This window comes from Fusarium coffeatum, assembly GCF_003316985.1.
Source record: "Fusarium coffeatum strain FIESC_28 chromosome Unknown BRIP53273_contig_142, whole genome shotgun sequence".
In the NCBI taxonomy this organism is placed as follows: Eukaryota; Fungi; Ascomycota; class Sordariomycetes; order Hypocreales; family Nectriaceae; genus Fusarium; species Fusarium coffeatum.
The window spans coordinates 467,727-481,053 of NW_022157935.1; the positions used below are offsets into that span (position 1 = coordinate 467,727).

At 49.4% G+C, this 13,327-nt stretch overlaps 4 protein-coding genes across 4 annotated transcripts; all 4 read left to right on the top strand.

The window, feature by feature from the left end:
* Positions 1-1,129: 1,129 nt before the first annotated feature.
* On the top strand, positions 1,130-2,809 carry FIESC28_06686 (uncharacterized protein; the record flags this gene model as incomplete). The annotated part of the gene is made up of 4 exons (XM_031160829.1): positions 1,130-1,159; positions 1,242-1,633; positions 1,687-2,324; positions 2,382-2,809. The coding sequence occupies 4 exons, from the start codon at positions 1,130-1,132 to the stop codon at positions 2,807-2,809; spliced, it is 1,488 nt and encodes a 495-aa protein (XP_031015207.1).
* A 1,544-nt stretch (positions 2,810-4,353) lies between these two features.
* On the top strand, positions 4,354-6,869 carry FIESC28_06687 (uncharacterized protein; the record flags this gene model as incomplete). Its single annotated transcript, XM_031160830.1, has 2 exons — positions 4,354-6,121; positions 6,178-6,869. The coding sequence occupies 2 exons, from the start codon at positions 4,354-4,356 to the stop codon at positions 6,867-6,869; spliced, it is 2,460 nt and encodes an 819-aa protein (XP_031015208.1).
* A 1,231-nt stretch (positions 6,870-8,100) lies between these two features.
* Positions 8,101-8,979, top strand: FIESC28_06688 (uncharacterized protein; the record flags this gene model as incomplete). Its single annotated transcript, XM_031160831.1, has 1 exon — positions 8,101-8,979. One exon carries the CDS (start codon positions 8,101-8,103, stop codon positions 8,977-8,979), a length of 879 nt encoding a protein of 292 aa, XP_031015209.1.
* A 1,337-nt stretch (positions 8,980-10,316) lies between these two features.
* FIESC28_06689 (uncharacterized protein) lies at positions 10,317-13,279 on the top strand (the record flags this gene model as incomplete). Its single annotated transcript, XM_031160832.1, has 4 exons — positions 10,317-10,619; positions 10,697-11,684; positions 11,736-11,897; positions 12,450-13,279. The coding sequence occupies 4 exons, from the start codon at positions 10,317-10,319 to the stop codon at positions 13,277-13,279; spliced, it is 2,283 nt and encodes a 760-aa protein (XP_031015210.1).
* Between the last annotated feature and the right edge of the window lie 48 nt (positions 13,280-13,327).

A 13,327-nucleotide genomic window follows, 5' to 3' on the forward strand; every position in this document is an offset into this window, starting at 1 on the left:
CCCCTCACAATTCTGTATATATTAAACTATTCATAACGTCCTGCTCGTAAGCCACGTTATCAAAAGTCATGTGTCGATAGCCAATCGATAAGCCACAAGATGAGGTCAGCGGTAGGTACTACAGCCACATTTGAGACTGGCGCACGTCAAGCTTCCATCACTTGTGTTGTTCGAGTAATCGATAAATGCTACAGTATTGATGGGATCTAAACACGTTGATTAATAGCATCTTGCCCAGAAACCCTACTGATTTCCGGCGATACTCCAGTCTCTACGACTCTTAACTTTCCATGATGATAGGCGATAATAGTAACAAAACTACTTTTTTGTAGTTAAGTCAATTTATGTAATGTTCAAGCCGTGTAAGTGATATCGTCTTCCAATAATCACAGTACCTAGCGACCTGCCTACAGATAGTCCAACAGGTACCTGTTAGGGATCTGTTAGTTTTCAGTTCTTACAGGTCTAGGTTAGTATGAATCAAGACAATTGAAGATCTCTTGGTATAAACTTAATCCATCAACAGATATTCCTTCATTCTAAACCACAACTTGATAGCTAAGCCATTGAACGATGCAGTAAAACCAATTGAACAAGTGAGTTTGTTACTGGTAACCTGGTCTAGCATCAACAATATGTGCCTTTCGATCGTATACAAACACCTAACCTATAGAATCAGACCGTCATAGAGAATATACTTCATTGATCCGTGTGCATATGATATGCAATTGGTGTACAATCATCAAATAACCGACAACCGAAAAGTCTAGATGCTGTGATAGTAGCTTAACAATGATATTTTGGTGTAGCAGTACACTGTTTCCAACACGACGTCAGCATAATTCCCAATTAGGTAATTTCTCAATCCAGCTTCCTTCTAAGAGATCAAGATCCGCTTTCCCCTCACGAATCAATCCGCATCATCGCACCCCCGGATCGGCTTGGGTTCACCCCGCAATCGGGGGTTGGGGGTTGGTCCTCCAAGAGCCGAGGTTGTGCATACAAATAGTTAAGCTATTCTTACCCGTCCAAGCCGTTGTAACCGCCTCATCAGAAGAGCTGAGTGAATCCTCAAAACCCTGGTCGTTGTGTCTATATCTCTTCACTTATATCGAACCTCAACGACAAGATGGTCCCTTCTGTGAGAGTCGTTCCTAATGTATGTGACAACCTAGGGCATTGGCGAGTGTCTGACGCCATGTAAATAGCTTCACTTCAAGATAACTCACACCTCACTTTAGGCTGCTAAGCGAGCTACCAGCCTGCTGCGCACTATTCAGTATACGCATCCGCCTTCATGTCCTTGTCACTCAAACCCAGGATATCATCAGTCGCCACCAACCTTTACCCCTTCAAAGCATGCTCACCAGCGCAAGTATGCCACGCCAACTACGCACCCAGGCCAGAAGGAGTATGCCTTTGAGATGGCTGCTTCATCCATCAGATTCGGCCCTGGAGTGACGCAGGAGGTAGGCATGGACTTGAAGAACATGGGGGCACAGCGAGTTTGTGTTGTCACCGATGAGAACGTCAACAAGCTAGATGCTATGAGACAAGTTCGCGAGGCCCTCACTCGGGAGGGCATCCCCTTTGAGGTGTACTCCAAGGTTCGAGTCGAGCCAAAGGATAGCTCGTAAGTTGGACTTCACGAACGAATCTCAAGTCAGTCCACTTACACTACAACAGTATCAAGGAAGCTATCGCCTGGGTCCGTCCTTATGCACCAGATGCTTTCCTCGCCGTTGGTGGTGGTTCGGTTATGGATACTGCCAAACTCATGAACCTCTACTCAGCCTATCCTGACGCTGACTTCCTCGACTTTGTCAATGCTCCTCTTGGAAAGGGCCGACCCGTTGACAAGAAGCTCACACCACTTATTGCCGTCCCTACGACTGCCGGCACAGGTAGTGAGACAACGGGAACCGCCATCTTTGACCTGGTATCTAAGCGAGCAAAGACCGGTGTCGCTCACCGAAACCTCAAGCCCACGCTTGGTATTTGCGACCCCCTCAACACCAGGACTATGCCAGCTGCTGTCAAGGCCGCTTCGGGTCTCGATGTTCTGTGCCACTCGCTTGAGTCTTGGACCGCCATTCCATACAACGAGAGAACACCTAGACCGACAAACCCCATCCTGCGTCCAGCATACCAGGGCGCGAACCCCATTTCCGATGTCTTCTCATTCCATGCGCTTCGCGATACCGTCAAGTACCTCCCCCGCTCGGTGAAGAATCCTGATGACCTTGAGGCCCAATCCAAGATGCTTCTGGCTTCTACGTTGGCCGGCGTTGGGTTCGGTAATGCCGGAGTTCACCTCTGTCACGGTTAGTACTTGATTTGGTTTTCTTTTTTGCCCCTGCTTGAAACTAATTTGAACCCAGGCATGTCGTACCCCATTTCAGGCCAGAACCCAGGCTACAGTCACGATGGCTACGAGGTCGCTTCGCCCCTGATTCCCCACGGTGTCTCTGTGGCTGTCTCCGCTCCAGCAGTCTTTCGGTTTACAGCGGCTTCCAACCCGGATCGTCACTTGGCGGCCGCCGAAGCCTTTGGTGTTGATATCAGCAACGTGAAGCGGGAGAGCGCTGGTGAAGTTCTCGCGGAAGCCATAACCAAATTTCTTGCAGATTTGGGTGACCAGCCCAAGGGTCTGAAAGAATTGGGTTTTGGCACGGAACACATTGAGGCCCTTGTCGAAGGTACCATTCCTCAGGCACGTGTGTTGATGCTAGCACCAGGGTTGTCGACAGAGCTGGAAGCGGAGAAGGACCAGTTACGAAAGCTGTTTGAGAATGCCATGACACATTGATACTCTGATAGAAAATAGGAGAAGTGTTCATGCGAACAATGCGTGCGATTGCGCGTTGCCGATCGATGCATCGAAGGGATGTCGTACCACTTTATATAACATTTTGATGTACTTGATCTACATATATGGTGACTTACATCGTGACGAATCGAGTCCACATGGGATTGCGTGGAACGTTTTGATGTATCGATCGACAAGATGGATGCAAATCATGAATGGGAACCATGAAGGAACCATGAAGGAACCATGAAAGGAAGCACGGATGGTAGGATGGGAATCATCGGGTAGTTTTCGAGTTAATTGATGTAGTGGAGGCATTGATATTGGATGTTGAGCTTGGATATAATATAAATCTTATTTCCAAGCTCAGCCCAGGCTGAAACTATTGTATACGCTACTATGTACTAGAGTTAACCTTTTTATGCTGTGCAAGGGAATGCTATGCTTGATTTGTGCAACTTCTAGCGTTTCGGATGCAAGCGATTGACCGTTTAGAAGCCGTATTTCCTTTCTCGTCCGCCGTAACACAACACAGCCCAGCCTCCCTGTAAAAACTATTCTCGGTAACAGGCGTCATTGGGTGAATCTGGAAAAGTCCCTGCAGGTACGGATCCACTAAAAGATTACTGAATCAGGTAAAAACAAGACGAATCGTGCATTGGTTTGCCGAGGGAGACGGCTACGGCTGGACGCTAGTCCTTTAACAATCTCTCTTAAACAATTTCTCGAACTACTGTTGGAAGCTTTTTGGTCGAAGCTTTTGAGAGGCGAGTAGACGAGATTCGTCAAGGAAACATCAACCTTGATAGTGTAGAATTGGCGAACGATGCGGCTCCAGTTTGGGCATCGGGACTCAAGTCTAGACTATCGGTTGCCCCTGTATAATGGAGTTCATAACTCCTTATTTTTTAAACAAACATGCCCTTTCCCTCCAAAATAGAAGCGCTCAGAGTCATGAGTCTGATTAGTGTTTTCCGCCGAGTGGGCCGGTCGACCCCGGACTGCCGGTCGGAGCGCCTTCCGGTGGCCACGACGTCTTCAAGTTACATAACAAAAATTCGAGAAGCGGTTTCGCAATGAGTTTCCCAAGAAAGTCCAAGACTTCTAGGCTCAAATGCTCCCTCCTTGTGCCTCCACATCCTACGTCACGGGGCCAATTGGTAGGTATCTTGAGCATTGTACGAGGCCAAGATGATCGCTGCTTTTGCCGGACATGGTCAGGACCCGGTCTTAGTCAAAGTATAGTCGCACTATCACAGCATTTCCCACCATAACAACTAGACTTCTCCATGATGGATCCATAACAAGTCCCTTTGACTAGAATTCTTGTTATAATAACGTAAATCCTGTCCCTTTCACTCATCCTTTCCCCACGAATCTCTCGAGCATCTCCAGTTAAACCCTGTTCTTTTGAATCATAGTCCCATCTTTTCTCCTCCAACACACGCTCGTTTACTATACTAAAGCTATCGTCGCTTGATACCCTGACAGCACCCTGATCCTGCGATATACACACTACTGCAGCTTCAAACTCAAAATCCCAAATGGAAGGCTCCTCAAGGGATATCAAGGACGATCCCGACCTCGAGGTCGGTCCTGAACCACCCAAGCCAACAGTTGCTGGCAATGGATCAGGAAATCCGCCCAGCCCTCAGACCGCTGCTGCGGCTCTCAAGAAGGACAGAGCACGCGTGAGGTTTAACAGCAATGCTGCTGCCAATCCTCCACCAACATCCACCAATCCTCCTTCCACTCCTCAAGCTCCAGGCGTTACCAGACCTAGACCTTCACTCTTACGCGGACCCTCTGCAGAAGCTGTCAAGACTCTCTCAGATGCCAAAGATGGCGACGATGACTCGGATCCTGAATCAAAGGAGGCCATGGTCGCTGCACGAGAACGTGCTCGTATCATGGCTGACAACATTCACAGAGATTCATCTGCTATCGACCGAGACTCACTAGAGTCCAGCGCTGCCGGAACACCAGGCTACGACAGCCCGTTCAGTATTCCCCTCCAGGATCTCACCGAAGCAGGCACCAGCAAGGACGGTTTCCACAAGCTCCCCTCTGAAGATAAAGAGGGGCATGGTTTGAAAGATGAGGCTTTCAAGCTCGTCCGAGCACACACCATGCGTTTCGGACCCAGCGCCGGCAGTGGTTCGGACTCGCCTGAAGATAAGGAAGGCAAGGGCAAGGGAAAACAGCATGAAGAGAGAACTTTGACCGAATTAAACGACGGAAACTTTGATGGAGTTCTATACGATGTGCCTGCACCCGAACAGTACCGCGGAAGCGTTCTGTCACAGCTTCTGAAGCTTTACAAGCCCCCAGAGCCATCTTTCAAGGGCACACACCACCGAGCCGCGTCTACTTCCTCTGTCATCAGTGATGGCACTCCTACCGTTCAGGGCACGCCATCTGGAGCCTCCACGCCCAGACGAAAGTGGTACGAGGCAAACAAATCACAGGATACGCTCGCAAACCTTATCGAGGCTTCTTCGCGACTTGCCAATCCCGTTGATGCAGCAGGTGGAGACAAGGACAAGGACAAGGACAAGACGAAGAAGAATGGAAAGAAACCACAGCGACCAGCCAACCGACGAACTCAAAGTGCGAACCGACTCAGCGGGTTGTGGCAGCAACAAGAAGCACGTATCACTGTTCACATCGCCGAGACTTTGGCCCGACAGGATTACATCATCAAACTATGCCGTGCTCTGATGCTATTCGGAGCTCCCACCCATCGATTGGAGGAGTATCTCAGCATGACAGCCAGAGTTCTTGAGATTGATGGCCAGTTCCTCTACCTACCAGGATGCATGATCATCTCTTTCGACGACAAGTCAACCCACACGACTGAAGTCAGAATTGTCCGTACTGGACAGGGCATTGATCTTGGTAAACTCAAGGACGTCCATCTCATCTACAAGGAAGTCATGCACGACGTCTGTGGCGTTGAGGAAGCGACTGAGAAGCTCGAGAACCTGATGAAGCGCAAGGACAAGTTCCACAAGTGGCTCCGAGTTGTCATGTTTGGACTCATGAGTGCTACCGCTGCTCCCTTCTCGTTTGGCGCCCGTCTGATTGATCTTCCCCTCATCTTCGCTTTTGGTTGTCTTATTGGACTGCTGCAGCTCATTGTGGCACCCAACTCTGCTCTCTACAGCAACGTCTTCGAAGTGTCTTCCACCGTTCTTGTTAGTTTCTTGGCCAGAACGTTTGGTAGTATCAAAAAGGACGGCGAAGAAATCTTTTGCTTTGGTGCATTGGCACAGGGTGGTATCGTCATGTTGCTGCCCGGTTACATGGTTTGTAAGTTGAACACTGGATCTATCTATTCCAAGACAAAATCTAACATATATGAATAGTGTGCTCCGCCCTCGAACTCCAGTCCCGCGCTATCGTCCCTGGCTCGATTCGAATTGTATACGCCGTCATCTACTCCCTCTTCCTCGGGTTCGGTATCACCGTCGGTTCCGCTCTTTACGGATTGTTCAACTCGGCCCCATCAAACACGACACAGTGTGCCGATGCTATGAACCCTTACTACGCATTCCTCTTCGTTCCTCCCTTCGTCGTCAGCCTGTGCATCATCTACCAAGCGAAGTGGCGCCAGATGCCCGTCATGGTCATTGTCTCTTTCGCCGGATACATGGTGAACTACTGGTCAGCCCAGAAGTTCATCTCCAGCCCTCAGATCTCTAGCACTCTCGGTGCATTTGCTGTCGGTCTGCTTGCCAACCTCTACTCTCGAATTCGACACGGTGTTGCAGCTGCGATTCTTATCCCCGCTGTATTCTGCCAAGTGCCAGGAAGTCTTGCGTCCACGGGAGGGCTGCTCAGCGGTTTGAAGGTTGCCAACGCCATTACCAACGCAACTGGTGAGGTCGAAGGAACATCTTCCGTGCAGTTTACACCGGGCTTGAGCCCAGACAACCTGGTGTTCAGTGTCGCTGCCTCCATGATCCAGATTGCCATCGGTATTGCCGTTGGTCTCTTCATGAGTTCACTGCTCATCTACCCTCTGGGTAAGCGTCGCAGTGCTCTTTTCAGTTTCTAGTCTTTTTATGTACAACTTCATGTTTAGCGTGGCATCAGCATATTTGTTTCTTGTCATTTCGAAATTCATCTTTAAAAAGTTACAGCATATACAACGATTTGCATTGTTAATCTAGAGCGATAAAATACGGAATTGGTGTTGGTTGGCTTGGTTTGTCTTGGTTATGTCTTGGTGGCGTGGTTATAATGTATACATTAGATACTGGTTTATGGCTTGTTTTAGCATCAAAATGGGTTTGAACTATTATAGAATGAATGAATGACTGATATTTCTATTCATGGAATTGCAAGCCTTACTGAGATCGAGTATCATGATGATGATTAGGTACGGATACCATGACCTGACACGGAGTGCAGTACAGGCAATACACCAATTTCCATCATCATGCGTCGTTAGCACGTGCCTTTTCCACTGGCTTGGACATGCCATTGTTTGTCAGAAGCATCGACATCATAGCTGCAGTATTAGCCTTGGTTTCACTTTTCATCGACTGGGGGTGGATACGGTAAACGCGTGTTCAATTCTGAATGCCGAGTTCCCCGGAATAGCTGGACCGTTGTGCATATTCGATTGCTGCACGATATCCAGCAACATCACGATAGCATGTCATTCCATTCCAGGTTCAGGTATCCTAGGCTTCTCGGAAGACGACGTGTCAAGGGCCTCACTCTGTCCTGAACTCCTGATTCAGGGATTCGTACGGTCCAGGACTAGGACTATGTGGGCTTCTCTTGGCTCATATCGACCAGAGGCCTAAAAGATTCCTATTTTGATTTTGCCTACATACCGTCGGTTACCGGCAATGCACTATGATGCGGCGGCGGTCAGCAGCGTTTAAAACGGTGGCTCGTCCTCTCGGCCGAGCATCTCCCATCTGCATCTGCATCTGCATCTGCATAACTTCTCGTATGCATCTCCTGCATAAACCTTCTCCAAAAGCACAGCCTCAAGTTGGAGCTCACAGCCACACCCTACTGCCATCCTCGACCAGCTTACGACTGATGTCACTGTTCTCGGCATTAACCTGATCTCTTGATATAGAAACCCAGTCACCACCACTTCCTGTGCGAAATAGTTTCCGCAATACAAGACTCACTCACGATCCCATCCAGTATTTTTCTCGTGATTTGCCGACTTTGTCGTACATGGTGATACAGAAACGTCGCTCGCTATAAATTGCACAACATAGGCATCTTCACTTACAAGTTCCATTCAACAAGATACATATACCATGGGCTTCTTAAACAAAATAGGTCTATCGCATGACTCTTCCGTACCGGATGAGCCTCCGCCTTCATATGATGAGAGCCAAAACGAGCATCGACAGCAAGGGCCTCCTCCACCAAAGGCAGAGGCACCATCACAACCTCCACCAGCATCGCCAAACCCACAGGCATCACCACGACCTCCTCCAGCAGCCGCTGGACCCAGTCAACCGCCTGCTATCCCACGACAATTTCCACCTTCATTCAACCTCTACTCTGCAGGTTGGCCTAATGCCTCTTTCATTCTTGCTGAGCATCAGCAACAACCTCTCTATCTATTTTCAATGCATACTGGGTTTTCAGACGCACCACCCATTATCTTACACTCTGGTCCAGACGAATCATACCAGCCACTTGCTTCGGCAAACTTTATGTTCATGAGCCTTTCCTTTGATGTTGAACTCCCTCCGATACCAGGCTCAGGAGCTCCATTGGCTCGCGAACGAGTTGATCCAGCAGGCTCTAGCGGTCTCAGCCCAGCCTTTACCTTCTCTATCGAAGTCGGACCAAACGGAAACGGGCCTCGAGAAACATTCGAATGGAGGCGTTCTAGTGGCCAGGCCGTAGCGAGTCTGGGTGGTCACTATCATGGTTGGAAACTGGTTCGTTTGGCTCATGGTCCTCCGGGGGGCGGCAACATGGACTTTGTGCCTGGTGGTTTTAGAGACAGTTTCGGAAATGAGGTTGTAGCAGCCTGGGCTATGGGTAGCGGGAGAAGTCTGACAAAGGTTGCACATTACCAGTTCATGGGGACGGGCTTGACAGGTCTTTTGGGAGAGCGATGGGCTATCATGACGGTCATCACGGGGTTGACACTGTTCCAGAGAGACCGCAGAAGAAGATAAGAGGTCACTTTCAAATTTTTTCTCTCCTTCTTTGTATTTTATAATGATATATACCCCCGGTGCATCAGAACTTGTTTAGTTGAGAGGATAAGCCATGAAGTTAATGTTAGTTTATGCCATCTTAGACAATTAGGGAGATCGTAATGGAAAAGGAGTAACAAGTTCATCAACAAAGTATGAATTTCTAAGCCAGCGTTGACTATGTGTCGGGTATCTCTATTTAAATTTGTCCGCGTTACTGGGTATCAATTTTCGCAAAATTGCGAGTTGTTTAACTAAAGCGAGCTTCCTCTGTTCAGAAAGCCCACGTCGATCGATTCGTCTCGTTCCATTCGAGAACACCACCGTGTTATCCGGCAGTATAGTGCCAGGGGCAATCTTGGACATTTGTGTGATGGTGCAGTTCTTGTAGCTTGTTAGCACTTAATCAAGAGGCTTACAGGGAGGTATATTTATATTTACCTTGCCAATTTTAGCTCCGCTTCCTATGGTCGTTCCAGAGTGGACGATGGTGCCCTCACCTATCTCTGTCGGACCCGATTCAATGGTTGAGCCAGCCTCTATTGTGACATAGTCCCCTAGTGATATTGTGCCTGGCTTCGCCGTATCAAGGTCTGCAGGACGAGCTCCTAGATGCGCCCGTTCATAAACGAGGCAACGGCGCCCAATCAAGATAGATCCATAGTTTGACTCGAATTTCGACAGAGGGTGGATTACTGTCTCTGTCTGCATAGTAATCGAGTGTGTGCCTTGTAGGATCGCATCGTTGGAGATTATGAGGGACGAGGAGAAAGCAACGGGTGGTCTAGGACCGCTGCGATCGACCGCAGGAAGAATCGACTTTCTCTTGCTAGACATGGTGGAGGCGTCTCAAGTTATCATCGCAGATTTTTGTGTTCCGAAGCGACTCTGCTTTCAGAACGGTACAAAATACCGAAGTGAAGCTTGTATGGTAAACTAAACTCACGATAGCGCAGTTGGTGTTGCGATACCGCTGATCGATAACGTCGAATAGCAAGCGACCTTTGAATGATTACGTTATACAAGATTTGCAAGGATCTATGACTCTGTGAATCTCGAAGAGGCAAAACGGGGGCGACGACTAGAGATGCGCTTAACAGAATTGATAGAAAGAACTTGTTTAGAGTGATATTTTACGTGGAGATCCAAGTTCTGGCTAACGGGCGTGATTAGATAATCGGGTAGTGCATTGACGAATCACGAGCCCGCTATTCACAAACCACCCGTCACGAAATGGATCTCGCCCGGGAAACTTGAAGTGCCGCATCCTGACGTTCAACCATCTCCAAACCGCCACCCGACAACGATCGAGCACAATGCTGTCCACGAGAACGGCGCCCAAGAAGGCCGTCGGCCTCTCACGGACCGCCGTGAGGGGTCTGGCTACTGTCCAGGACGGTGCCCCGAAGCGAACATACGGAGGTCTGCGAGACCAAGATCGCATTTTCCAGAACCTTTACAACCGATACCCCGTCGACCTCAAGAGCGCCAGGAAGATGGGTGACTGGCACAAGACGAAGGAGATCATCCTCAAGGGTCACGATTGGATTATCAGCGAGGTCAAGGCCTCCGGTCTTCGAGGACGAGGTGGTGCTGGTTTCCCCTCGGGTCTCAAATGGGTAGGTTTCTTCCACTTTGGTTTGACGGGCCAAGAGGCCGAACCAGCATCAATTGTCTCTAACCCAACGCTCTGCAGTCTTTCATGAACTTCAAGGACTGGGACAAGGACACCAAGCCCCGTTACCTCGTCATCAACGCCGATGAGGGTGAGCCCGGAACCTGCAAGGACCGTGAGATTATGCGAAAGGACCCACACAAGCTCATCGAAGGATGCCTTGTTTCTGGCCGAGCCATGAACGCGACCGCCGCCTACATTTATATCCGTGGTGAATTCGTCGAGGAGGCTGCTGTCCTTCAGCGAGCCATCAACGAGGCCTACGCCGCCGGTCTGATCGGAAAGAACGCCTGTGACTCTGGATACGACTTCGACGTTTACCTGCACCGAGGTGCCGGTGCCTACGTTTGCGGTGAGGAGACTTCTCTTATCGAGTCCCTCGAGGGCAAGCCTGGAAAGCCTCGTCTCAAGCCTCCGTTCCCTGCTGCCGTCGGTCTTTTCGGATGCCCTTCAACTGTTACCAACGTCGAGACTGTTGCTGTTGCCCCTACTATCTGCCGACGAGGAGGAAGCTGGTTCGCTGGTTTCGGTCGTGAGCGCAACCAGGGTACCAAGCTCTTCTGTATCTCTGGTCATGTCAACAACCCCTGCACAGTTGAGGAGGAGATGTCTATTCCCATGCGTGAGCTGATTGAGAAGCACTGTGGTGGTGTTCGAGGTGGATGGGACAACCTTCTGGCTGTCATTCCTGGTGGTTCTTCCACTCCCGTTCTCCCTAAGCACGTCTGTGATGACCAGCTTATGGACTTCGATGCCCTTAAGGATAGCCAGTCTGGTCTCGGAACGGCTGCTGTTATCGTCATGGATAAGAGCACCGATATTGTCCGAGCTATCAGCCGTCTCAGCCACTTCTACCGCCACGAGAGTTGCGGTCAATGCACACCTTGCCGAGAGGGAAGCAAGTGGACAGAGCAGATGATGAAGCGGTTCGAGAATGGTCAGGCCCGTGAGCGTGAGATTGACATGCTCCAGGAGCTCACCAAGCAGGTTGAGGGTCACACTATTTGCGGTATGTTTCCCCCCAACATCTAACATGACTTTGTACTGACAATCTTTCCAGCTCTGGGTGAGGCTTTCGCCTGGCCTATTCAGGGTCTTATCCGACACTTCCGACCTGAGCTTGAGGCTCGTATCCAGCAGTTCTCTCGTGAGAACGGTGGTGAGGCTCTTGCTGGTGGATGGAACCACAACGCCAAGGCCCAAGGAAAGCTTGTTTCTCCCGGTCAATAATTGGTGAATTGGGTAACAAGGGGATATATAGGAAGAAGGGATGAAGATTGATGTGTATTACATCGTTACTTGTGCATAACTACGACTATTAGGTAGATGCCTTGTGTTATATTTACTTATTGTTCAATGGGAGTCTGAGTTGGTTAAGCAAACTCTTTGAACCTGCTCGTAGTGTTGTTTGATTGTGAATATTTGTTTGACTGTTTGATCTGCGTTGATGTGAATCGCTGTCTGTTGAAACAAATGTGAGAAAGCCGCAGTGATCCACTAATAATACGCTACTGGACCCATGCCAACACCGCCTATTCAGCACTATCTAACCATCTGGGGTCAATAAACTGAGATTTGTTTGCTGGCATTGCAGATATAAATAGGCAGTCAAGAGTCTGTTCTCTTTCTCTATTCTTTTCTTCAACTGCTGTTCTTCATCAGCTTATCAGTCAAGATGGTGAGCACAGAACACTTCATCAGCTTCGGCACTGATCTTGGTAATGGATATATCTCTCAAAGACTACCCCTGAACACACCACTAATTATTCTCTAGTTGGTATCGAGCGAATTCTTCGTGGCTTTCAAGCTATTTGCGCTCTCCTTGTCTGGTACCCAGCCCTCTTTGCCTTTGTCGAGAACAAGGTCTCTTCCCCAGTACCCCTCGGCGTACTGGGCAGTCAGATCAACGTCTCGCGGCGCTTCATTCGATTCTTCCGCTTCTTGGACAGTTTCCAGGCGGGATGGAAGGCCTTCGTCTCTCAAGGCAACAAAGGTCTTGATGGCTGGCTCGAAATTGTTAGCAAGACGTGCTTCGGCATGTTTGGCATGATGGAGACTATGACCCTTCTGGATCTCTGCGGCATTGAGAACCTGCGTATCTTTAGTGTTGAGAAGTTCGCCGAAATCGAATATCAGGGTCAGCTGTTCTGGTTCGCTGGGCTTTACACCTCTATCATGGTCTCTGTTATCAGACTGTTCCGTCTTCTGTTTAGCCCACCCGCCGCCGTCACCAAGGAGAGCGTGAGCACCGCCTCTACCGAGGATACGGCCGAGCTTGTCACTGCCGAAAAGGAGGCTTCATCTACGCTCTCTGAGAAGAGCTCGAAGGAGGAACTCGACAAGGAGCGCAAGCGTCTGAAGGACATTGTCGCCAAGCGTAAGGCTGAACGAGGTGCTTATATGCAGAAGCTCAGCAGCGAAAGCTACGTGCTTCTCCGTGGCCTTGTTTCTGATGTTCTTGATCTGCTTCTTCCTGCCTCTACTCTTGGCTGGGTCAAAGTCTACCCCGGTACGGTTGCTTCGGTCATGTTCTTCACTACCCTTACTACGGGCTCAGCTGTGTGGGACAAGGTTGGACGGGAACTTCAGATGAGGAAGCAGTAAAGAAAATCATAGGAGGCAGTGCGGTTATCCTAAATTCGTATCTCATAT